Source organism: Neofelis nebulosa, chromosome 6, assembly GCF_028018385.1.
Source record: "Neofelis nebulosa isolate mNeoNeb1 chromosome 6, mNeoNeb1.pri, whole genome shotgun sequence".
Lineage (NCBI taxonomy): Eukaryota > Metazoa > Chordata > Mammalia > Carnivora > Felidae > Neofelis > Neofelis nebulosa.
The window spans coordinates 23,741,723-23,765,329 of NC_080787.1; the positions used below are offsets into that span (position 1 = coordinate 23,741,723).

Genomic DNA, 23,607 nt, shown 5'->3' on the forward strand with positions numbered 1-23,607 from the left:
ACATTTATTGTAGGTAATTTGTAGTGGCATTGCAGGGTTCTTCCTCAAGGGACCTGGCTTCCCCCTTACTTGATGGGTCTGAATGTGAGGTTACTCGTATTAAGGCAGTTAATGTCAGCCTTTTGCTCACTACTTCTTCTGTTTGTTTTTATGGCTGCTCAAGGTGAACAATATGCTTAAATACACATCTGCCTTACCGTTAGAAAGACTTTGACTGTGAGCCCGCAGACCAAGGCAACCCGATGCCACTCTGGTTTTGCTACTAGTGTTAGTAATTGCATCCACCTTCTGTTGGCTAAATGCTAACACAGGGCTTTTGCTCTTCTGGAATCCTCTCACCCCTGTCATCCACCACTGATTATTTGGTATCCTTGTTCCATGGAAGCATCTCCTACTTCAGCCTGGGCTTATAGAGGACCCTAAACTTCTCAAAGGATATTCATTATTGCTTTATTGAAGGCAGTGCCCACCTAGCCTTCCCAGGCAATATAGTCACATATCGGGTTCTTTGCCCTCCCATTAAAAATTCACTCCAAAAATACCACCTCCCTGATTCCTTCCTCAATATTCTGTCAAGACCATTTTGCCAACCCTGTTTCATTTACTGGGGGCTTCCACTGCATTAAAGCTTCAGTGAACCATCTAAGCAGGGCATGGGGACTGCCTCTAGTTGACCTTGCCCAGCTATTAAATTGAATCATGGAGACTACTAATATGTCATTAAATCCTCCCTTATCCAGCCTGATATTTTGTCCCCTTCCACTACCCCACAAAGTCCAATACCTGCAATAACCACTCCCAGATTCTAGCCTGTGTCCTCTAGATTGCTGCTGGTTCTTATCGGCTAGGTCTAGTGATTCTTTGGGTGACAAAACCATTTCCTGCCAAAGAAGGGACTGCACTTCCCCACTAAGGCTATAATAAGAGCCCACCCTAATTTTTAGTCTGGAGGCAATGAGAAGAGATTGGAGCAGATCTTGAGGATAAGCATGACCCTGTCAAGCACCTGTCTCTGATGAGGTCTTTTCATGGTCTTCAGGTGGGGGTGGGAGTGATTCTCCCTAAACAAGGGTGTGTGTGTTGGGGGTGGGGGTGGGGATTAAGGGTTGCTTCTACTAGCCCAAAGGGATTAAGGGAGTTTCAAGGTTTAAGGTTCCCAAGATCACTGACATAATTTTCCCCTTCTTAGTCTCAGGATCCTTCTCCTCCCCTGACCCTAACATTAGAGACCCGTCAAAGATACACATTGGATTACCAAGCAGCTCTGCCACCCTTAGAATTAAATCTTGAACATGATTTTAGCACCCAGTCCTGTGGCTGCAAGAGATGAGGGTCTCCTTAAATGCTGATACATCCCCCAGTGAGCCCTGAGCTGAGAGCTGGCTGACCATGAAAGTTAAAAAAAAAAAAAAAGCCAGCGAATTCTGCCATCTTCTAAGCGTCCTTATCTCTTCCCACTCAAATGCTAGAGCTACCATGCATACCAGTGTTTTATCTTCACCTTCTGTCCACCACATCTAAGAAGAGGCTTAGTGATGGTGATACCCCAGCACACCCGGACGGACGTATCGGTGTCGCCATCTGACTAGTGAGTCACCTGAGGGGCTGCATTTGAGACTTTCTTCCTACACTAACTTTCTTAGCTTGGTTTCCCTAAAAAGGGTAACCTAAGACAGCTGTGTGTGTGTGCCCAGGCCATCTGGAAGATGATCCCAGTGAGAAGCAGTGCAGGAATGAAAGGAAGGTATAGGAAATGGTCTAAGAACGCAGTTTGAAAGTTGCTGCTCTGGGCAACCAGAATGCAGTTTCCCCAGGACCTCTTGAGAAGCACACAGAATGGCCCTCCAGAACTGCCTCACTAAAGGGTGAGAGCAGGAGGCTTTACCCATCGGGGACTGTCACCCATTGGTTGAAGGCCAACCCAGGAGTGAGTTGTTGTCATGGGAGTTAGCAAACTTTTAGAGGAGACTCCGGGAAAACAGCAAAGAATGATAGAGAAAGGAAGCCATCAGGGAAAAGTGACAAGTTTGCATGAAACCGACCACGCAACCAAGTCCAAAATTGGAGGTGATGCTCAGAACATGAGTCAGGACACCACAGGCTTTTGACACAATAGGACTATGAATTTCTTAGGAGTCGACAGTTCATTGCTGCACATCTTCAGTTTCCCACGGTGGTCATCACTAGGGCATCACAGTGATGTAATGGAGTCAGTATTTGTTAAAAACCGACTCAGTAACAAGTACTACTCAGTCTGTCATTCACCTCACATCTGACATGTAAAAATATTGCACTGGCTGTATTTCTTTGCTAGGGCTGTCATAACAAAATACCAGAGACTGGGTGGCTTAAGCCACAGAAATTTATTTCCTCAGAGTTCTGGAGGCTAGAAGTTCGGGATCAAGGTATTAGTAGGGTTGGTGTCTTCTGAGCCTCCTCTCCTCTCTCTGGCTGTCTTCACATGACCCTCCCTCTGTACATGTCTGTCCCCAGACCCCCCCCCCCTTTTTTTTTGACAACTGCTACATTTCACCTTTTCTCCTCTTTTCTGCTGTTAAACGAATGCTGTTCTTCCTTTAAATGTGTTTAGTGATTCCCTGGACAGTCATCCAGGTAGATAATGTGCAAACCCCAGCTTGTCCAAGAAAAACAGCTATGAGTCCTCCACCAGCTTCCATAGCCTCCTGGATGCAGACATTTCCTGATTCCCAATTGTTTTTCTGGTTTGGTCTGGTTCGGGTTTTGAGGATGTCCAGACATTAAATTCCATGTCATTTTCAGTATTTTCTTTTTCATAGCTTAAAACAAATTCCAACTATGCTCTAAATGTATTTGCCAGTCGGTCTGGAATTGATAATAGCTAACGGATACAATCTAGGAAGGATGGAATTTGCTAGTAAAGAGGGAAATGATACATGAGCCCTCCGTGAGGCAAGGCTGAATTTTCACACACCAGCTATTAGCTGCTTTCCTGTCTTAGTTTTGCTCGTGGAGATCAGCATATTAGCATTACTGTAAATCCGATTACTGCCTGTTTAATGTCTCTGTTTATTTTGGTTGATTCTACTTGGACTGCCTTCCCTCCCCTTTCCCCCATTTCAAAGCCATTGGAATCCTCATCATCTATGTTCTTCCGTTTAGAAGAAGCTTTCATAAGCCATGCCAGCCAATATTTCACTTTTTCTGGATTTCCATACTCCTGTCCTCACCCTCATTTGGCATTGCATCTTGGTAATTCACTCAGCAACTATTTACTGAGTGCAGACTGTACCAAGCACTCTGTTCTAGATGATGGCAATACAGCTGTGACTGAGACAAAATCTCTGCTCTCATAATACATGGGGGAGGCGCAAACAGCAAGCTGCTGAATGGAAACTGGAAGTAGAGAAATAAAGGGGAAGTAGAAAGTCCTGTCAGAAAGGCTATGGTAATTGTCCAGGCAGAAGTAGAGGGTAATTTATGATGTCTCTTGTACAATAAGTTGTTCTATGCTGACATTTACCTTTTCTTTTGTGTCCACAACTCCTTGAGGGCAAGGAACCCATACTTGTAATTTATGGATTATGCATGCAAACTCTGCATATGCCCATTTAATAGGTGCTCAATAAAGAACTGTTGTTCAAATGCCTTTAAGTCCACATTATTCAGGTAACAGTATGGCATCGTTAATGGCTTTGTCATTTACTGTCTCAGTGGGAAATTAAAATTCTCTAAGTCCTAATTTCAACATTTATAAAATGCTGATAACACTGACCTTGTACCAGGTTGGTAAGGATTAAATAAAAATGCCTAGCCACACTCACCTCGCTTATACTAGGAGATATCTGCCAGTCTTTGATATAAACCCTCACACCCAATACAAAATACAAATGTTGTCCTTTCTGTATAATGCCTGTGAAATTGTCAAAACTGTGCGAAACTGACTTGATGTTAACATATACATTAATCCAATCCATCCCTCTATGGGTATCCAAATCATGCACTCAAAAAATGTTCTGGCTTCCTTACAGTAATCTTTGCCTTCCAGGCCACCTTAGTGTTACCTAAAGCTATCGCAGCTATCCCATCTTGGGGTTCATGTCATTACATCTCAGCGACCGTAGATGTAACCCTAAATGCAGGATAAATGTTTAGTGTTGATAGCTGGCAGAGCAACGGGATGTATGTACATTCTGAGCAGTAAGTGACATTGTGTTAACAATGCTGTCAACTTTCGTATCACGTTGGAAGGCCTGGGGTTGCTGTAGCTACAAGGTGAATTATAACGTCAGAAGCAACCCAAGTGCGACTTCAGTCCGCTGTCACCAGAAAGCAGGTCCAAGTCAGGCAAGAACATAATAGAGACAGGTAGGGTGACTATGCCATCTTATCTGGATCAAGAGGAGGGAAGAGGGAACCCCAGTGTTTCTAATTCCGGGTTCAACATTCTCCACTAGTCTTCCTTCCCAAATATCAGCAAAGGGCCATGGCAGTGGAAGTGGCCCCCAGCGTGGTGGCCCACGGGGGAGGGACCCGGGAGTACGAGGCCGAAGCAACCCGGAGGCTGCAGAGGCTCAGAGACCAGCAACAAGCGAGGACCGATCAAAGGATAAGAACACTCTACCCGATCGGAGCTCCCCACTCCTAAGCAAATTTTAGTGGGCGCAGGAACGCACTCCCGGCACCGCGGTGCCCACCTTGGCTGCGCTCTACCCAGGTTCCTGAGAAGAGAGAGCATGCGCGGAAGGTAACCGCGCCCTCGCCGCGGGAGACCCCAGGCCGGCGAGGGGGCGGGGCCGCACAGCTGCGCACGCGCGCGGGGACACGTAGGCGGAAGTGGCGCGCGGGCGCAGGCGAGGCGAACACCTTGCGAGGAGGCGGCGGCCGCTGTGGAAAGTGCAGGGGTAGGCGGAGAGGAGAAGGAGGTGATGGCGACCTGGGGAGGGGGAGACCGCTCCGTCTGGCAGGCGCCACCCGGGCTGGGGTCACCTTTTCAGGTGGCTTAACGGCTCTGGAGTGGACGTGTACCCCCGGCTCTTCGCCGTGTTCGGGACCCAGACCCTCCCCTCCCCAGAGAACCTGGACACAGCTTATCTTCCTCATCTAGAACGAGCGTGCGGCGAGGGGATTGAGGGCAGGATGGAGGGCGGGGATGACTTCCTTTTTTAAAGAACGGAAACCTGGCACAGTTTCTAGGGAGGAGTGTGTGTCCCTCCTTGTCCCCTTTGCGCCCTGCGGCAGGCTAGAACCCCCTCAGGCCCCGGTCTGTGGACTCAGGCGTGAGGCCACTTCCAGGAGGGCCTTTTAGACTAGTGAGGGGCCTCTGGAGAACTGGCAGTCGCCTGGGTTCCCAAGACTGCTTTTGAGTGAAGAGCTACTTCCGGGTTCTGCGTTAGATAAAGTACTTAGGGTCTTCTGCTGTCCATCTGCTTTGCGGTGCAAGGTGATCGTTCTTGCCAGGTTATTAAATTTATGTCATAATCTTCCACTAAAAGTTATGCAGATTCTCCAGTCTTTGCAGCTTAGTTTTCTCCCCCGCCTTTTTATTTTTTTTTTAAAGAAATACTGAAAGGAGGTGGAATGCTTTGGTGTGCTGACAGTGGGGTTTTTTAGTGCCGGGCATATGCATTTCTTCTAAGGTAGGGTCTCACATGTCGATGTCGAGGGTAGATTTTTGGATTCACGTTTTCCTAAGTGAATTGGGATAGTTTGGGCCTTGGAAGAGAGAGATACGGCAGCATTTGAAAATAATTTGGATGAGTGTTATTTGTACTTAATTTCTTTATATTAAATCCAAAGCTTAGATTTATCCCTTGGAAAAAAATTGAGTAACTGTCAAAAATGCGTACCCTGTTTGATCTTCGTGTAGTGAAGTCTGTACAAAGAAATGAGCCCCCCTTTTTTTGTTGTTTTATAACCATAACCCATAGGTGAACAATTAATAGAGTCCAGTTAATGTAGATACAATGGCAAGATTATTTTATTTGTAACGAGTATGACAAAATACAGAGTAAAGTATGTTCAGGTTATTTACACTGTAATGTAATTTCCTCGTATTCTACCCTGTAGTAGTGGGAGACTTTTCTTCTAAAGACTGGAAAAGAACTAGATTAAGAAATGAACTGAAAGATTTTTAACTTAAGTGGGTCATTGCAAACCAATGTTATTACCAGTTATTTATAATTTTTAGATGTCAGTATATACTGAAAATGCTGACTTTTCCCATTTTAGCAGTTGCTTTGTACCAACAAGTAAAGTTAAATATATGTGTTGACTTTAAGAACAGGAGAGGCCTCAGGCAGTGATTCACACCTGTGGGGTTTTTTGTTCTTAGTTTAAGGCTTACTGTGAATGTCTAAAGCAGAGCAAAATGTTGATCATTTAATTTGAAAACAGGTTTAATTCTATGCTTGATTTTATTTTTCCTGCATCGAAAGGACATTGGCCTAGGTTCTGTGGATATTGATTAATATCCATCATTAATGTCTGAAACGGAAGGTGTGTGGCACACATCAGGATTACAGTTATTGGGTATCAGAGTTTACAGTGTCTTCCTTCATCAGTCATGTGACCTGACCAGTGATGTTCTGATTAATAAAACTGCATTCTAAATGCAAAGCTTGCAAGGCAGATTTTCTGGAACTGGTACCTCAAGTAAGCAAAAGAAATGAATTTATTTCCATGTTCATTTCAGATGCTTTGTGGGAAATTTCAGTGGAGATGTCAATATTTTGGCACAGATGTCCAAGAAGTGACAGTGCTGAAGGGATTTAACTCTACATGTCTGGCACAGATCTGCGGCTCCTAAGATTGCCAATAGGTGTGTTGAAAGTGGCAAATTGTTGGAAAGGAGCAGAATTCTGTTGATTAAATTGGTGCTTACTAGAGTGCAATAGACTCCTTCATTTCATATTTTACACTTTTGTTATGTGTTGAAACATAATGAAGATGATATCTTCTCTTCCCCTAAAGATTTCAGAAGCTTCTAAGAGAAGCAACCATAAAAGCGAAAAGTTATGCTGTTATGATTTAGGTATTTGTAAAAAATTTTATAAAATGCTATGAGAGTCCAGAGAATCACCCAGCTTGTAATGTATAGGGCCTTAATCAGAGGTATAGTACAGTGGGTATTCATGTTGAGCAATGTGAAAGAGGGATCAGAAAGGGAAGAAGAGATTGTAAACAGTAATCTAGTGATGCCTAGTAATCTAGGCAAGAGAAAACAGCTGCTAATGGTAGGTTCAGAAACAGATTTTAAATACATTTACAGATGTGGAATCAAAAGGAACCTTGGCAAAATGTAAATTTGAGGAAAAGGAAAGAATCTAAGATAATTTACAGATTTTCTGCTCAATACCATAAGTGAGATTGGGAATATAGGAAGGGCAGGTTTGTTTGGAGGTGAACATAGTTCAACTTTGGACTTTTATTTATTTATTTAAGTTTATCTATTTTGAGAGAGAGTATGGGGGAGGGGCAGAGAGAGAGAATTGCAACCAGGCTACACACTGAGAGCATGGAGTCTAGTGCAAGGCTCGAGTTCATGAACCCCTGAGATCATGACCTGAGCCAAAATTAAGAGTCGGAGGCTTAACTGACTTAGCCACCCAGGCACTCCCAGCTTTGAACATTTTTGAAATGAGGTGCCAGTGGAACTCATGAGTAGAAATGCTTTCAAAGAAGCATTTGGAAGTAGAGATCTGGATTTCAGAAGAGAAGTCCGGGTTGGAAGTCCAGATTCGTATTTCCAACTGCACATCAGAGGAGTGAGTCTCCCAGCAGCCAACCATATCGCACTAGCAGTGGTTCTAAAAAGTTGGATAATAGTTAACATTGGTGGTCTTACTATATGCCAGATGTTTTTACATTTATTTCATTTAGTACTAAAAAAAATTCTATGATAGGCACATTTTTTACCACCCCCCCCCTCCCTTTTAAAGATGTACAACCTGAAGTTCAAAAAGGTTAAAAGAATTTGCTTAAGGTTCTTCAGCTAATCAGTTAGCAAAGCTGGGTCGTGCACTCAGATCTGTCAAAATCCAAAGCATAGGGAAAGCACCATGCTGTACTGCTTTCTCATAAGGGTAGCTATAATTTTTCTGAGTCACTGCAATATGCCAGGCATTTTGCTAAATTACAAACATCTCAGCAGAATATGGTTGGGGACAAATTTTTGATACTAACAAAAGCAGGAAAGAGGTCTTCTAGAAGTTTTATTCTCTCGTGTAAATATATAATCAATATTTGCACATCCTACTCAACCTGTTTTCCATAAGATTTTTAGTTTTGCTCACAAAGTTTGCCACCACCACAGTACATTTGAAAAATCATACTCAGGTAGACAGAGTGATTGCAAGCTGGGGTTTTAGTACTTCCAGACGAAGGGCCAATTTATTTGGTTCCTTTATTAGGGTGCAGAGTATGCCGGATCCCAAGAATGGAGAGATAAGTAAGATTTGAGTCTTGCCTTTTCAGTTCTGTTCTCTCCCAGCTGGGGAATTAGAGAGGGTATCACAAAGGAAGGAACGCTAAAGCTTATTTCAAACCCTGACCTAGAGAAAGAAGACATCAGGCTGAAAGAACATCATTAACATAAGGTAGAGGTGTTTGAAAGTCCATGGTCTATTTCTGGAATAGACCATGGAAAATAGTAGTCCATTGTGGGCAGTTTGGGGCTTGATTGAAAGATGTGGAGGGAGGAGAAGCTTAAGGGGGATGAGATTTATTTGAATGGTACTCTGTATCCATGCCTACACATGTGGAAAGTAGTTACTCAGGTTTTTGTTTCTTCTACATTCAAGATCATTTGAAGCATGATTTATAAAGAAAGTCAGATCTCAAGGGTGTCCTGCAAGATGTCTTAAAAAGTCTTAACTCAGAGATGGCAGTGATTGAAACATAGTGTGGGAAGGAAGAACAATATATAAAGAAGAAGAAACAGGTAAAGGAAAAGAAATACAGTAAAACTTTTTAAAATTATGCTTTATCTCTTTAGAAATTTGGCGGGTGCACTGTAAAACAAATGTTCTTTGATGCCTGAGTATGGTTAGTTACAAGTTGTATTCAGAACCTGGATCCATATTTAAATTACTAAAGATGGCCTGCTTAATCTCTGTGATCAGCAAAGGAGAAGTGATCACAAAGTGACTAAGTCTTGCCATTTTAAGCCATCAAGACAGTTTTGTCAAAATTATCCTTATCCATCCTCTTTACTCAGCTAGTCTAAATTTTAGTCCCCATTGGGGTTGTGAAAGACAGTCTTTTCTAGGATAATTTTTTCATCATAAATGTGTTTAGTTGTCCTAACTCTGCTCTCTCCTCACCCTGTACTTGGAATTCATTTTTCAGTTTATATAAATCCAAAGAGAAACTGACAGTCATCTACAGAGTCCTCATGACTTTTTTTCACAGACTAACAAAAAATGATGTTTTCCAGCTTTTTATAATCCCAAAGACTTCTTTATTTCTTTTTTTTTTTTAAACAGCTGTATTGAGGTATAATTTTTATACAAAAAAAAACTACACATGTTTAACATAACACAATTTGATGAGTTGGGACATATGCATATACCTATGATACCATCACCTAATAATCAAGGTAATACATATATCTGTCATCTCTACAAGTTTCCATGTGTTTGCCTGTGTGTGTGTGTGTGTGTGTGGTTAAAAATGTATAACATGGTATCTACCCTCTTAAGAAATTTTTAAGTGCACACCACCATGTTGTTAACTATAGGCACTATGTCCTATAGTGAGTCTCTAGAACTTACTCATCTTGTATAACTGAAACTTGAAATCCATTGAACAACTCCCCAAAGACTTTTTAAATTAAAATGATTTCCAAAGGAAGGAAACATCTTTTAACCTAAGAAATGCTGTTGCTAAAGCATATCATCCTTTCTATAGTCTCTGACAAAGCTAGCTTTTTTAAAAGTAACTTATAGTTGTTTGAGTTTATTTTAAAACATCCTTAGCAAATATATTTTAAATTGTATTAGTATTTAAGGGAGCATCAGTTTTTTGTGTGCAATTAAAGATCAACTTTATTTTTTTTTTAATTTTTTTTTTTTTAACGTTTATTTACCTTTGAGACAGGGAGAGACAGAGCATGAACGGGGGAGGGGCAGAGAGAGAGGGAGACACAGAATGGGAAGCAGGCTCCAGGCTCTGAGCCGTCAGCCCAGAGCCCGACGCGGGGCTCGAACTCGCGGACCGCGAGATCGTGACCTGAGCTGAAGTCGGACGCCTAACCGACTGAGCGACCCAGGCGCCCCAAGATCAACTTTAATGTTGAAGATGTTACTCATAGACTGTCATGGGCTTTAAAAATTATATCCTTAATACATGTAAAAACAATAAAAGCATATTTACTTCTTTGATAAGTAAACACAAAGATAAAAAATAAACACTAAGTTAGCTTTTGACGTTTGCTGTGGGAATGAGAATGGCATTGTGTTTAGCGATATTGGTCTTTACCAGGCAAACAAAAATTGGAGAGTAGACATTGTTTTTGGTTGCTTAGAAGTTTGAATAGAGGAATTACTATATTAATATCTAGAGAAAATGAGATTCGCCTGTATAATTTTTAAAGTGTGATGTGAACTATTACTTGGAGCATAGTATCCAAAGGTTTTGCTTTAATTGCTAATTTCCTTCTTTAGGACTTGGCTCAGCAAGCAAAAGAAACACTGAACAAAGGAGAGGAAACCAACAAAGATAAATTTGGAAGCACTGAATGCAGCAAAACAAGAACAATGGATCTCAAGTTCAACAGTTCCAGGAAATATATTTCTATAACTGTCCCTCCCAAAACACAGACAATGTCACCACACATCAAGTCAATAGATGACGTTGTAGTGCTTGGCATAAATCTCAGCAGATTTAACAAACTTACTCAGTTTTTCATATGTGTTGCTGGAGTTTTTGTATTTTACCTAATTTATGGATATTTACAGGTAAAAATATTTATTTACAAGATGCTAATTATTTATAACAGTTGAGGTCAATAAGAGCATTACTAATAGTTTTACCCAAGGTAGTTTTCTCCATAGGATACCAGTTTATTCACATTTTTGAGTTTTTTAAATACAGAAAAAGACTTTCTAAAAGTTAGTGTGCTCCTTTTTTCGGGGATCAAAATTTCACAGTTGAACATTTCAGATGGGAGAGGAACAGAGACCATCTTAAAAAATTAAAATTATGAACACAATTTGAACTATTTATTGTGTTTAACAAAATGGGGGTAATATGCACCCATGTGTTTGTAAAGAGTGATTCAAGTATTTGCTGATATTTTGGAACATAATTCTCCAATAAAATTGAATAATAACACAAAAGTCATATTCTAGCCCATGGTTGATTCTTGGAGCTCATTAGAGTGATCTTAAAAATTACTGTATTCTTTTCGATTATCATATATAGATGAAATATAAAAGGAAGTATAAATAAAGAAGATGGTAGAATTGATTATTCCTTGTAAAAATGCTATGAGGAGTATTAGCGTGAAATAAAAACATGAATTAAAAATCTTAGTATTTATAATAACTAATTTCCCCACTAGAAGATGATACAAAAATTCAGATATCACAATGAAGAACAATGAAAAATAGTAAATTTTATCAAAGAAAGGTTGCAATTTCTTGTTAAAAAATATTTTATTTCTTCTTCAAAATACCATTGTTACCAAATAGTTTGGGAGCAGAGTTAGTCATTAGAAAGGAAAATGAATTAGAAGTTTGCTGTACAAATTTATATTAATCTTTTTCTGTTTGATTAATGAGCAGAGACTTTATAATCTATGCAAAAATTCTTTTAAAATTAGATAAACATCACTTTCACTTTGTGAAAACTGATGTTGCTAGCATATTAAAATAGTTTAGGGGCGCCTGCGTGGCTCAGTTGGTTAAGTGTCCGATTCTTGATCTCTGCTCAGGTCATGATCTCACAGCTTATGAGATTGAGCCCCGTGTCAGGCTCTGCACTGATAGTGCAGATTCTGCTTGGGATTCTCTCTCTCCCTCTCTCTCTCTGACCCTCCCTGGCTCGTGCTCTCTCTCTCTTGCTCTCTGACTCTCAAAAATAAATGAAAAAAAGAAAAGCTTTAAAATAGTGTAGAGAAAATGGTGGGGTTTTGTAATGGAAGTTATATATATATATAATATATTATATATATATAATATATTATATATATATAATATATCTGAATGCTAGCATACTTAATAAAGCTATTTTCATGTTTTTTAGTTCGTGTGCCAGAAAATTCCTAAATACCTTGCAGACGTACTTGAACATGAAGTAAATTTGGGGAATTACACAGTATCTAGTTCAGAGTTTATGAGGGAGGGTGATTTATTGGATTAAGCCAAATAACTATTGGAATACCTCTTAATGACTTGTTAATAATGGCTTATTAACAATTAATATAAATGTTACTTCATGACACAACATTGTGTTTAGATAAGTAACCATTTACAAGGAGAAATTTCATAAAATCCGTGGCCCAGATATTCTAAAAAATAACGTTGGTTTGAACTGATTAAATTCCTATAGAAAAAACAGGTCTGAGATAATAAACTAATGAAATATATTTATTGTATCATAAAGGAGTTCTTGACCCAGGGACCTTTCTCAATGTTTGGGGGCAGTTTTTAATTTTGGCAATCTTTTTTTTTTTTTTTTTTTTAAAGAGCAAAGCATAGGATAATGTTGCTTTATAGCCAGCCTTCCTCCCTTTGTTTTTCTCACTCAGTTCTTTGGAAAGGCCTCCTGGACTTCTCTAATTTTACCTTTGAGGTGCCTTGTGATTTGGATGGTGTTTTGATTTTTGGTGGGTTTTTTTGTTTTGTTTTGTTCTGTTTGTTTTTTTGGTGGTGGTGGTGGTGAGGCTTGGTTTCTTTTAAAATGTTGTGTTTATAGGGGCGCCTGGGTGGCTCAGTTGGTTGAACGTCCAACTGCGGCTCAGGTCATGATCTCACGGTTTGTGAGTGCGAGCCCCATGTCGGGCTCTGTGCTGACAGCTCAGAGCCTGGAGCCTGTTTCGGATTCTGTCTCCTTCTCTCTCTGCCCCTCCCCACTTGTGCTGTGTCTCTCTGTCTCTCAAAAATAAATAAATGTAAAAAAAAAAAATTTAATGTTGTGTTTATAGGAATTTATTGTGAAGAAATTGGTTTGCCCAAGAACTTAACAGTATTCATGTATCTCTTGACAGGAATTAATATTTTCAGTGGAGGGTTTTAAGTCCTTTGGCTGGTACCTAACTTTAGTACAGTTTGCATTTTACTCCATATTTGGCCTAATAGAACTTCAGCTTATTCAGGACAAAAGGAGAAGGTATGTAGCTTGTTTTTATTTTTTTGACAGTTAAATTCATTAGTAGTAGTTAAATTTTTTGTTTTGTGTTTTGGGAATATGGGGTATATTATACATGCAATATACATATTTCCTATTAATAAAACATATCTAATACCCAAGAATTTTTATCAGTATAATCAACTTACTAAAAAATACTAAATATATTTCCTTTGTACCCTGAAAAAAAGTGGTCTCTCTTACAGTGTAATGTTATCAGAAAAATGTAGTTTAGGCTCAACTTACAGTAAATGTATCTTCTTGAAACAGGAGAAAGTATCAAGTGTACATAAGTGTTTTTATAAATTTCACTGAAGTGGGTGTGATTACTGAAAGACTTACAGTGCTACTAAGATCAAAGTGATGAAATGAACTATCAATGCCACTTTTATAGTGGTCTTTGAAATGTACAGTTAATGTTTGGTGGGATATGCTCTGCTTAATATTGTTGTATTTGTAATGTCCAGGACCTGAGACTGCATGTTTAGACATCAGAGAAATTTCATAATGTGTGTTTTCATCAAAACCACAGGAGCTTGTTTAACAGTATATTTTAAATTGACCATCTAGATTTGAGAAATATCTCAAAATATTTTTAATGGTATACTGAACAATGTGCAATAAAAACCTGATTATATACAAGAGGAGGTTAGGAAATTGAATGTAACTTCTGTAAGTGTGGTTATCCTGTCATATCAGACTTTAATATGTGAATATTTCATGTATGTATCGGGCAGTTTAAATGCAGTAAAGGAGCTATAATACTGACATTCGATCTTCATTGATACAAATGTTCAATCTTTCAGTAAAAATAGGATATTTTCACAGCTGCTATTTTTCTTACAAACATTTTTGATATTTGTAAGAAGATAACTATAAAATTTTAAATATTTAAGTCTATACCACTCGTATTTCTTCATAGTTCTAACTCGTAGTTCTCAACCTCTTTACTGCCAATAAATTTTTAGAGCAGTCATAGTAAAATGTTTGAATCTGAGGATAGCATTTGTATTATTTTCATGCTCTAAAACTGCCATTCTCAGTCACAGGTGATAGAATAAAAAGTAATTAAATATATCTGTCAAGACTAATATGTAGGAAAACCTGATGATTCATCACCAATTGCAAACTGCTGGACGTCTGTTTTCAAAGTAAAAGAATCTAACACTGTCTTTCTTAAATGGAAAGTGATACCAAGATACGCCTCCCTGTCATCTACCCAAATGAGATGGGGAGTGTGCCTCCGGCCATGTTTATCCCTGCCTTTAAACCACATGACTGTAACATGTTTAAAGATAAAATCATTTCTGTTTGATTTAAACATAAATGAAGGAGTGTAGGAAAAGAATTTACAGATGAAGATAATTATGAGTTGAAACCTTTTCATTTCCATGGCACGTTAAAAACATTTTTAGAAAAAGTCTTTAAAGGTATGTTACAATGAAAATATGCTCAGTCACATATTTCTGAATTTATTTAAATGCCACTGTTCTCTAAATCTTGAGTTAGCCAGATTCTTTGCTTGGTTTTTTTTTCCCCCCCTTTCTTCCTATGTTTATATGAATACCTTGTACTTGAAAGAGAAAAGGATATGGAGTCAGAAAACATGTATTTGAGTCTTGGCATGGCCTCTAATTAGCTGTCCTAAGACCTCACGGGAGTTTCTTAAGTTCTCTGACCTTTGAGGACCACTCCCTATTGTGTGGTAAAGCATATTGTAAGTTGCAATACCCTGAACCCGCTACTCGTTATTTTTCACCAAAGATTACCTTGTAACTTTGTTATTACTTTATGTGAGTTTTTAAGGAAGATCTGTCAAATTGGTTTTGAAGGCGCTATTTAAAGTCACAATTTCCCCACCATGTCTAAAGAAGTAAGAAATTGAGATACTAAATAAAACAGACCCAGTGAGCACCCCAGAGGCAGGATGATGAATCTAATAACCTCCTGGTTTCACCAGTGAGCGAACACCCCTGGAGGAGGCTGGGGCCTTCATGAGTTTCTATGGCAAGTTGCTCTCAAGAGTTGCGACCTTCTGAATGTAGGTCTCCTGGTTTTCTTTTGACCTGTGTTATGGTACTTTTTAATCGACATTCCTTATGATTTTTCTGACTTGAGGTTTTTTTTAATTTTCTGTCCACTATTTGCAATTTATCTCTGAGGAAATTTGACCACTGTGACTTCTGTCATTACCTGGAAGAGTAGTGCTGTCCTTCCCTGATGATGCCTCACTGAGGATTAGACCCCACAGATAGCATGTAAATCAGTGTTTGTGTTCTACACTGATGCATATGGGCATGCCACGTTATTTCCACACGGACTTTAAATGTTGACTACTCTATTAGCGGTTGAGTAGGAAAGGCCTGAAAATTGAAATGTAAATGGGAAGGATACATTTCAATTGAATTTTCCAGTATATTATTTTGCCTTATATCTAGCCAAATAAAAACTATGGAGGAATTTTGTTGCCTTGATTTAATCCCAAAATGGAAGCTACATCTAAGTATGCAGCATAATCTAATTATGTGCATAGTACTTCACGTGTTAGTCACACCAGTGTACAGGGTTATTTTAGACCATTAAATATCCAGTCAAAGTGCACAATAATAATGCAAAATTCTGAAGATGTCATATTAAAATCCCCTTTAGGAAATTCAGATAGGACCCCAGGTAGTGATTTGGGATCGTGAGGAGGGGAATCAGATACCTCATCTTGAAGCTAATTGTTGTAACATTTTATGGAATACAGAATTAGAGTTCACTCATATGACATTGTGGTAATAAAAATCACGTGCAGCGTTTTAAACTGCCATGTACTTTTTCTGCAGGTACTCTGCTCAGGTTATTTTAGCAGAAGGGCTAGACGTATTTTTCCTAATGCTAGATGGGAACATTAGGAAACAACAATTTAGAAGTTGAAAATTAGTTAAGGTTCCTTTTACCATTATGGAGGTCAATATTTTTTAAAACTCTTTTTTCCAAATTTAGTCAAGATGGTTTTTATACGTAGGTAGAACTGCTGTTAAAAAACTTCTTACCAACGTTTCAGACCATCCAGAAGAATCTGTAGAACTCTGGTACACCGTGTTTCACACAGCTGAAAGTTCTCACTTGTGATCAATTAAATAAGGGTAAATTGTTGCTTTTACCAACATTCTTTTGTATGAATACAGCGTGATAACCTTTAAAATAGTGATATTTCACCAGTATTTGTAGAAATATTCATCAGAAATTAGACATTTACACATTGTAAACACATTATCTTATAATAGTGTGAATTGGGTCCCAAAATGAAGATTTTAAAAATTGTCTTTTACAGAATACCAGGAAAAACCTACATGATAATAGCTTTTCTAACTGTGGGTACTATGGGGTTATCAAATACTTCCTTGGGCTACCTGAATTATCCCACCCAAGTCATCTTCAAGTGCTGCAAATTGATTCCTGTTATGCTAGGAGGAGTTTTTATTCAAGGTATAGTAATGATATGTTTTCATACTGTTTGAAACTAATAGGATCTGTTATGGCATCTAGCATTAGGAAAAACCTGAAACTCCAATTAATATTTTTTAATGAACATTCGAAATACCAGAACAATTCTGAGTGACATTGTATCAAAATAAGGTATTATAAAAACACTGATACTTCTGCAGTATCCCCTAGTCTTTGCCGTCAGTAATTTGGACTGGGGAAAAATAAAAATAGTACTTTTTTAAATTATTTTTTCTTTTAGTCGGGAATCCATCACATTTCCAGAAATACTGCATTCATCTATTGAAGACGTAGCTCAGAAATACCTAGAAAACTCCTCTTTTCAATTCTTTCATTCTTCTGCTCTGCAGGGCTCCTCTCTCTACCTCCATCATACACACGGACAGTTCTCACACTGAAGTAAAGGTTAACCTGAGCAGAACTGCTTTTTTACCAACTCTGCTGGCTCACTGACTTCCTAGAGCCCCAACTAAGTTACAGGCTATGTGGAAATAGGAGCGAAAGAGGAAGCAATGATAGCAAGTGGAACACATTTTTGTTGTTTCTATAACAGTCATGCAGAATATTCATGTTTTGACAATCAAGGGTCTCTATTTCACTAAAGTTCTTCATTTTTTACATTAGAGGCCTTCCCACAAAAGCCCTTTGAAATGAAAGTATGGATGTCAACTACTTCATGTATAATTTCAGGGTAACTGTTGATGCAGGAAAGAGTACTGATACCCTTCCCTATTAAAAACCACATGCATGTGTAATACGTCCTTAACAATCCTTACCAAAAAGTTACACTACATGATTTTATTATTTAGATGTGGATCTTCTAAAATAAGTTCATTCGCACCAATTCTGATTATGGTAGTTGCAAACTTAAACAGTTATGCAGCCTGAAAAATTGCTCTGGTTACTTTGTAAACGTATGGGCTGTAAGAAAATTCAGAATCTTCTAACATACACGAAGTAAAAAAGGCACTCATGTCCATGCACTTTAAATGTTCATATTTACTCACCGTAACAGATAAGGTAGGATCTCATATCTAACTCCTAAGGACATGTTGCTGCTCGTTGGCAATTTAATTTTCCGAAGCCCTTCTGTGACTGTCTAAGGCACTGATCTAAGCATTCTTCGTATGTTTTTGACTTTGGATATAAAAAGCAGATCCTGCTATACTTGGTTAGACACATAGATCTAAAACTGTGTCAAGTGGGCATGTGCATAATGAGGTTGGCTTACATTTATTTTACACAGGGAAGCGTTACAACATTGCAGATGTGTCTGCTGCCATATGTATGAGCCTTGGCCTGATATGGTTCACCCTAGCTGACAGCACGGTTGCACCAAATTTCAACCTGACTGGTAAGGAAATTGTTTGTGCTGCTCAGATTTTACAGGCATTTGGGTTTAGAGTAAGAATTTTATAATTGAGTAAGAAATAATAATAAATAATAGAGTAAGAAATTTTATAATTTCATGAGAATTTTAAACGATAGTGTGACATCTATGATTTTCGTATCTGACATAAAGCTTTCGGACTTTCTGTATAAGATGTAGTAAAAATATTACAACCCTGCAAATGTAACAGTTCTTTTTAGTGCTCTGGTATCTTGACATGACAAAAGGCTGTGCGGCCAGTCAAAACCTTCTGTGATCCAGTACATGATAGATGAGTTTCTTATGGGCTGAATCGGAAGTATACGCATTAGTTATAGGAGAATCACAGTAGTAACTTTTTATTCTTTTTTTAAAAAAATTTAAATTGCACATTTACTTGTCATTATTTTAGCTAAAGAGGAAAAGTTATGCTATATGTTAACATAGAACTGTGCACTCTAAATATGTCTATAACCTTACAGTGCTTGAAGTTTCCACCATGAACAGTTTCCTCCTTGTGTGTCCCGTGGAATTTTGCAAATAAAATTTAGATTTTTCAAAGACAAAATAGGTATTCTGTATATTTAGAACTAAATAAGAATAAAAAATGTGTTATAATATTGTTTTTATTCTAACGACCTTGAAGAGAAATTATTATATTATTATATACACAGTATTGTCATTCTAATACTGTTGAGTTTTATTCATAAGCTTAGTATCATCCCATCTCCTAGCCTGACAAAAGTAGTATTTAAAATACTTACGTGTTCAGGGCAGGTCTCGGTGGCCAGAGGAGGAGTAGGTGCAGGTAAAGGTGGCAGCAGCCAAGGCCACAGACTGCATCATGGAGGTCACCTGGGGCCAGGCAGAAAGCATCAGGAAGCCCAGTGCTGACATGCAAAGATCACTACTTTGATTCCAGTGCTCACTTTGGCATTTCGAAAGAGATACTGAAAGATGAGGCACTCACCCTCATGTACCAAAACTCCATGTTTCATAGCCGACACCTCTTTGTGGACAACATGGTACTGGACGTGGGCTCCGGCCAAGGGATCCTCTGTATGTTTGCTGCCAAGGCTGGAGCCTGCAAGGTCATTGGTCATTGGGATCCAGTGCTCCAGTATTTCTGATTATGTGGTGCAGATTGTCAAAACCAACAGTTTAGACCGTGTGGTGACCATCACCAAGGGGAAGGTGGAGAAAGTAGAGGTTCCAGTGAAGAAGGTAGACATCATCATCAGTGAGTAGATGGACTGCCGCCCCTTCTACAAGTCGATGCTCAATATGGTGTTCCAGACAAGTGGCTGACACCTAATGGCCTCATCTTCCCAGGCTGAGCCATACTGTATGTGACAACCATTGAAGACCGGCTGTACTAAGACTATGAAGATCCACTGGTGGGAGAACATATATGGCTTTGACATATCTTGTGTCAAAGACATGGCCATCAGAGAGACCCTGGTGGATGTGGTGGACCCCAAGCAGCTGGTCACCAATGCCCGCCTCATGAAGGAGGTGGACATCTACACTGTCAAGGTGGAAGACCTAACCTTCACCTCCCCCTTCTGCCTGCAAGTGAAGCATGCCCTGGTGGCCTACTTCAACATCAAGTTTACTTGCTGCCCCAAGAGGACAGGCTTTTCCACCAGCCCTGAGTCCCTGCACACGCACTGGGAGCAGACAGTGTTCTACATGGAGGACCACCTGACAGTGAAAACAGGCGGAGAGATCTTTGGCGCCATTGACATTCAGCCCAGTGCCAATAATAATCGAGATCTGGACTTCAAGGGCCAGCTGTGTGAGCTGTCCTGCTCTACTGACTACCAGATATGCTGAAGCAGCACCTGGCTTCTCCCACAGGCCCAGGGGCAACAGTGTTCTTAGGCAGTTCTTCTCTTCCCTCCCTCAGAAGGGCTTTTTTTAGGGCCTGGGCTGAGGGGCAGGGCACATCATGGCTATGTTTTTCATAATTTATGCTTTTATATGGTTGCATTTATTGCCAGTAGATCTCAATGGGGGGGGAGGAGAGTAAAAATAAAATAAAATACGTGTTCATAAGAACTCTGAAGAAAGGGGAAAAATTTATTCATGAGAAAAAGGTACTACATAATGAAGAAAATGATTTACATCAGCTTTGCTATTCCTAAGAATCAAAAATTTTTCTTCATGGCTGTTAGTCAGCCTTCTTTATTTACTAACCTGGTTAACCAGGCTAAGTTAATGGATTTAAATGTAACCAGCACAGCCTCTTGGAGTAACCCTTCAACAACCAAAAGATTCTGATGGAACCTCTTACATCTGTTTCAACTTTGCTCAGAGTACAGGTGATCATTACTTCACTGAGTTTTCCTTTGAGAAAGAAGCTTATAGTTACAGATGTGTCTGACACGGTGTAGATTTTTCAAGAACGCTTCGTATCAGCAACTCTCAAAGGAAAATTATGTATGGAAACTGAGGTAATTGACTCTTTTACTTATTGAAAAAGCAGTTTTAGAGAAGGCACAAATTGCAGTCAGAATCACAGCTTCAAATTCTGTTCAGATCACCTAAAATTATAACCCTGGCTAAAGTGCCAGACCCCTTTGTACTCTCCCCTTAAAACAGAGATCACGATGATAGCTTGCCTCACACAGAGGTGGTGGGAGGGTTGACTGAGGTGATGGAACAGTGGGTATGAATGAAAGCGCATGCGCGTGCTGAGGGTGAAAGTGACAATAAAGATGGGCTGAAGTGGTGTCAGTGGTGTCTGTGGTCCCGCAACCTCTCAAGGTGACATGACCGCTGACCTTTTCCAACTCCCATGGAAATATTTTGTAAGAAAATTAGAACCTGGTCATACTTCATCATTAAGAATAACTGATGAGCACTTATCATGGTCTCTGATCTGTAATAATATATTATCTAAAGGAGATTAGATTAACTGTTTATTTAAGATAGACATAAATAAAACTTTGAATGTGTAAAGTGAACATATCAGAATTTACTTATGCAGATAAATGTCTGCCTTTAAATATTCCCCTTAGAATGTAGTTCAAGCATTTTCATGCTGTGTTGCCTTTGTTCAGAACATTTTTAGAATGTCTTTGAATAGCCTGCCGGGAGCGAGGATGTTGTATTCAAGTCTTCAACAATAGCCCATCTTTGTTTCAAGGACAGGTTTCATATTTGAAATAAGTAAAAGAGCATTCAGGATCAAGTTTGGTGAATAAAAATGTATGATTAGGTAATAAATACCACAAAGTTAGATGATGAAAAGGCAAACTGAAGAATACGTATGAAAACTTGAAAATTCTCAAGTGCACACACATGCACATATATTTTTCTGCTCCGTGTAATTGCTTCTGCATTGTTTAAAAAAATGAAAAGGGGGAAACTCCTGTAGGTCCCAGCAGACTCACAGACGTGACCAAGGCTGCTTTTTGTTCTTTCTGTAAAGCACATGGCTGGTGACCGGTGTCCTAAACACTTCAGGTAACCAACCGCCTGCTTCTTAGGTAGATGTGCCTATTCGCATTGGTGTGTTGATTTCCAGATTTGTACATGCCAGTTGTACTGTTACAACTAGGTAATAATATTGCTTGCATTGTGCAGAAATGAAAGACACCTGGGTGGCTCAATCGTTGAGCGTCCGATTTCAGCCTAGGTCATGATCTCACGGTTCACGAGTTCGAGCCCCACATCAGGCTCACTGCTGTTGATGCAAAGCCCATTTCAGATCCTCTGTCCCCCTCTCTCTGCCCCTCCCCAACTTGCGCTCTCTCAAAAGTAAATATATTTTTTTAAATTGTTTAAAAATGAGTTTGAAGAGAGAATTGTTTCTGCTAATTGAAACAATATGGTTGACTAGTCAACAGAATCATTGTTGAATTAGGTGTGGAGGAAACAACTGTAAAAATAGCGGGATATCATAAAAGCATGAAGGGATTCTGCCCCCTGACTGTGTCCGAAGTTCCTGTGTTTTCCTGTATGCTTTTTAACGAAAACAACTGGGAAATCATTAACGGTGTGTATTATGAGTATGGTTTTCGTTAGGACACATATTCAAAGAAAAGACCTTGGCAACTATGTGTATGTTTATGTGTTTTAAATGTTTTAATAATGTAGGTAATTTCTTTTACGATTTCCATCCTCATCTGATTTTTTCTATTAACTAACTACCAGTCCCGATAGAGCTCCTAAGAATTTCTTCTGTATGTGTTTAATAGAGTATTCCTTTCAAACATTTAACCTAAACAGAACTATTATTTTATATAATAATGAAAAACAGTAAGGTGACAACTTTAATGTAGTTTATTAGTGTCCATTACCTTTTTTTTTGACGTTATCATCTATGCACCCAATTACAGCTGGTTGTGGATGAAAATAATCCATTTTTACTGAGCAAATGTGATTTAAGATCTGCTTTGGTTTTTTAGCCAAGTTAAATCTCTGGTAAACCTTGAGTGTCGTTCACATGTTTAAATAAGGAGGTTGTATTTTTTTGCACTTTCTTGAAGGTGTGATCCTTATTTCCCTGGCACTGTGTGCGGATGCCGTCATTGGGAACGTTCAAGAGAAAGCCATGAAATTACACAATGCTTCCAACTCAGAAATGGTAAGTGCTCTGGTGTTTTTTCTCCACGATGGACAGGCTCAGAAATGGTGACGTGCTTCATTTTGCGAACCACTTCTGGTGTTGAAGACTGGCACGGCATTTTCCAACTGGTTTGTCATCATTATTTTCACAAAAGTAATCCATGCAAACATTACAGGAAATGAAAAAGTAAAAATACCATTACCACTATGGAGCTTATTGTATAATATTTGATGAATATTTTCCCTATTTCTAGAGTTTTTTACATATTAAAAAATCCTTTGTTACATCACTTTTCTCCTCTCTTTGTATTTGGTATTATCTTCCATTTAGAAGCTTGTGATTTTTATATGGTTGATCTTTTCCTTCATGGTTCTGGAAACATATTATCATTGAAAAGCGCTTTCCCATCTCTTAAGATTTAAGAATTTTACCCAGGTTGCCTATCCATTTTATGATTTCCTTTTTAATTAAAGCTTCGGTCTAGCCAAAAATTTAAAAGATTTTTCTTCCATATGGCTATCCACTTGCCCCAGTTTCATTTATTGAAAGATCCACTTTTCAGCCTAAGTGCCTTCTTTATCATATCATAGTCTAATGTAGGATTCAGAATTATATTCTTTTGATTTCTTTCTGCACCCAAACCATGTGATGACAGCAGCTTTGTCATACATTTACCATCTGCTAGGACTAGCCAGCAATGTTCCTTTTGTTTTTCAGAATATTACTACCATGGTTATTCTTGGGTGTTCATATCCCCAAATAAACTAGAAATCGCATTGCTATTGTGATTGGTATAGCACTGAATTATAACTTAATTTAGGGAGAATGACATCTTATACAC

At 38.9% G+C, this 23,607-nt stretch overlaps 1 protein-coding gene and 1 pseudogene across 12 annotated transcripts in view; both read left to right on the top strand.

Moving 5' to 3' along the window:
* Window positions 1-4,323: 4,323 nt before the first annotated feature.
* SLC35B3 (solute carrier family 35 member B3) overlaps window positions 4,324-23,607 on the top strand; it is a 40,326-nt gene continuing 21,042 nt past the window's right edge. For 3 of the 12 annotated variants that reach the window (XM_058733053.1, XM_058733054.1, XM_058733043.1), the window contains exons 1-8: window positions 4,911-5,439; window positions 6,674-6,799; window positions 8,781-8,920; window positions 10,644-10,937; window positions 13,190-13,311; window positions 16,649-16,803; window positions 18,068-18,175; window positions 22,687-22,784. In XM_058733053.1, coding sequence (XP_058589036.1) covers window positions 10,737-10,937; window positions 13,190-13,311; window positions 16,649-16,803; window positions 18,068-18,175; window positions 22,687-22,784 — 684 coding nt within the window. In that variant the 5' untranslated portion in view covers window positions 4,911-5,439; window positions 6,674-6,799; window positions 8,781-8,920; window positions 10,644-10,736. The other 9 variants (XM_058733044.1, XM_058733046.1, XM_058733050.1 and 6 more) reach the window with 9 other exon arrangements.
* Window positions 18,963-20,095, top strand: LOC131513812 (protein arginine N-methyltransferase 1-like; annotated as a pseudogene).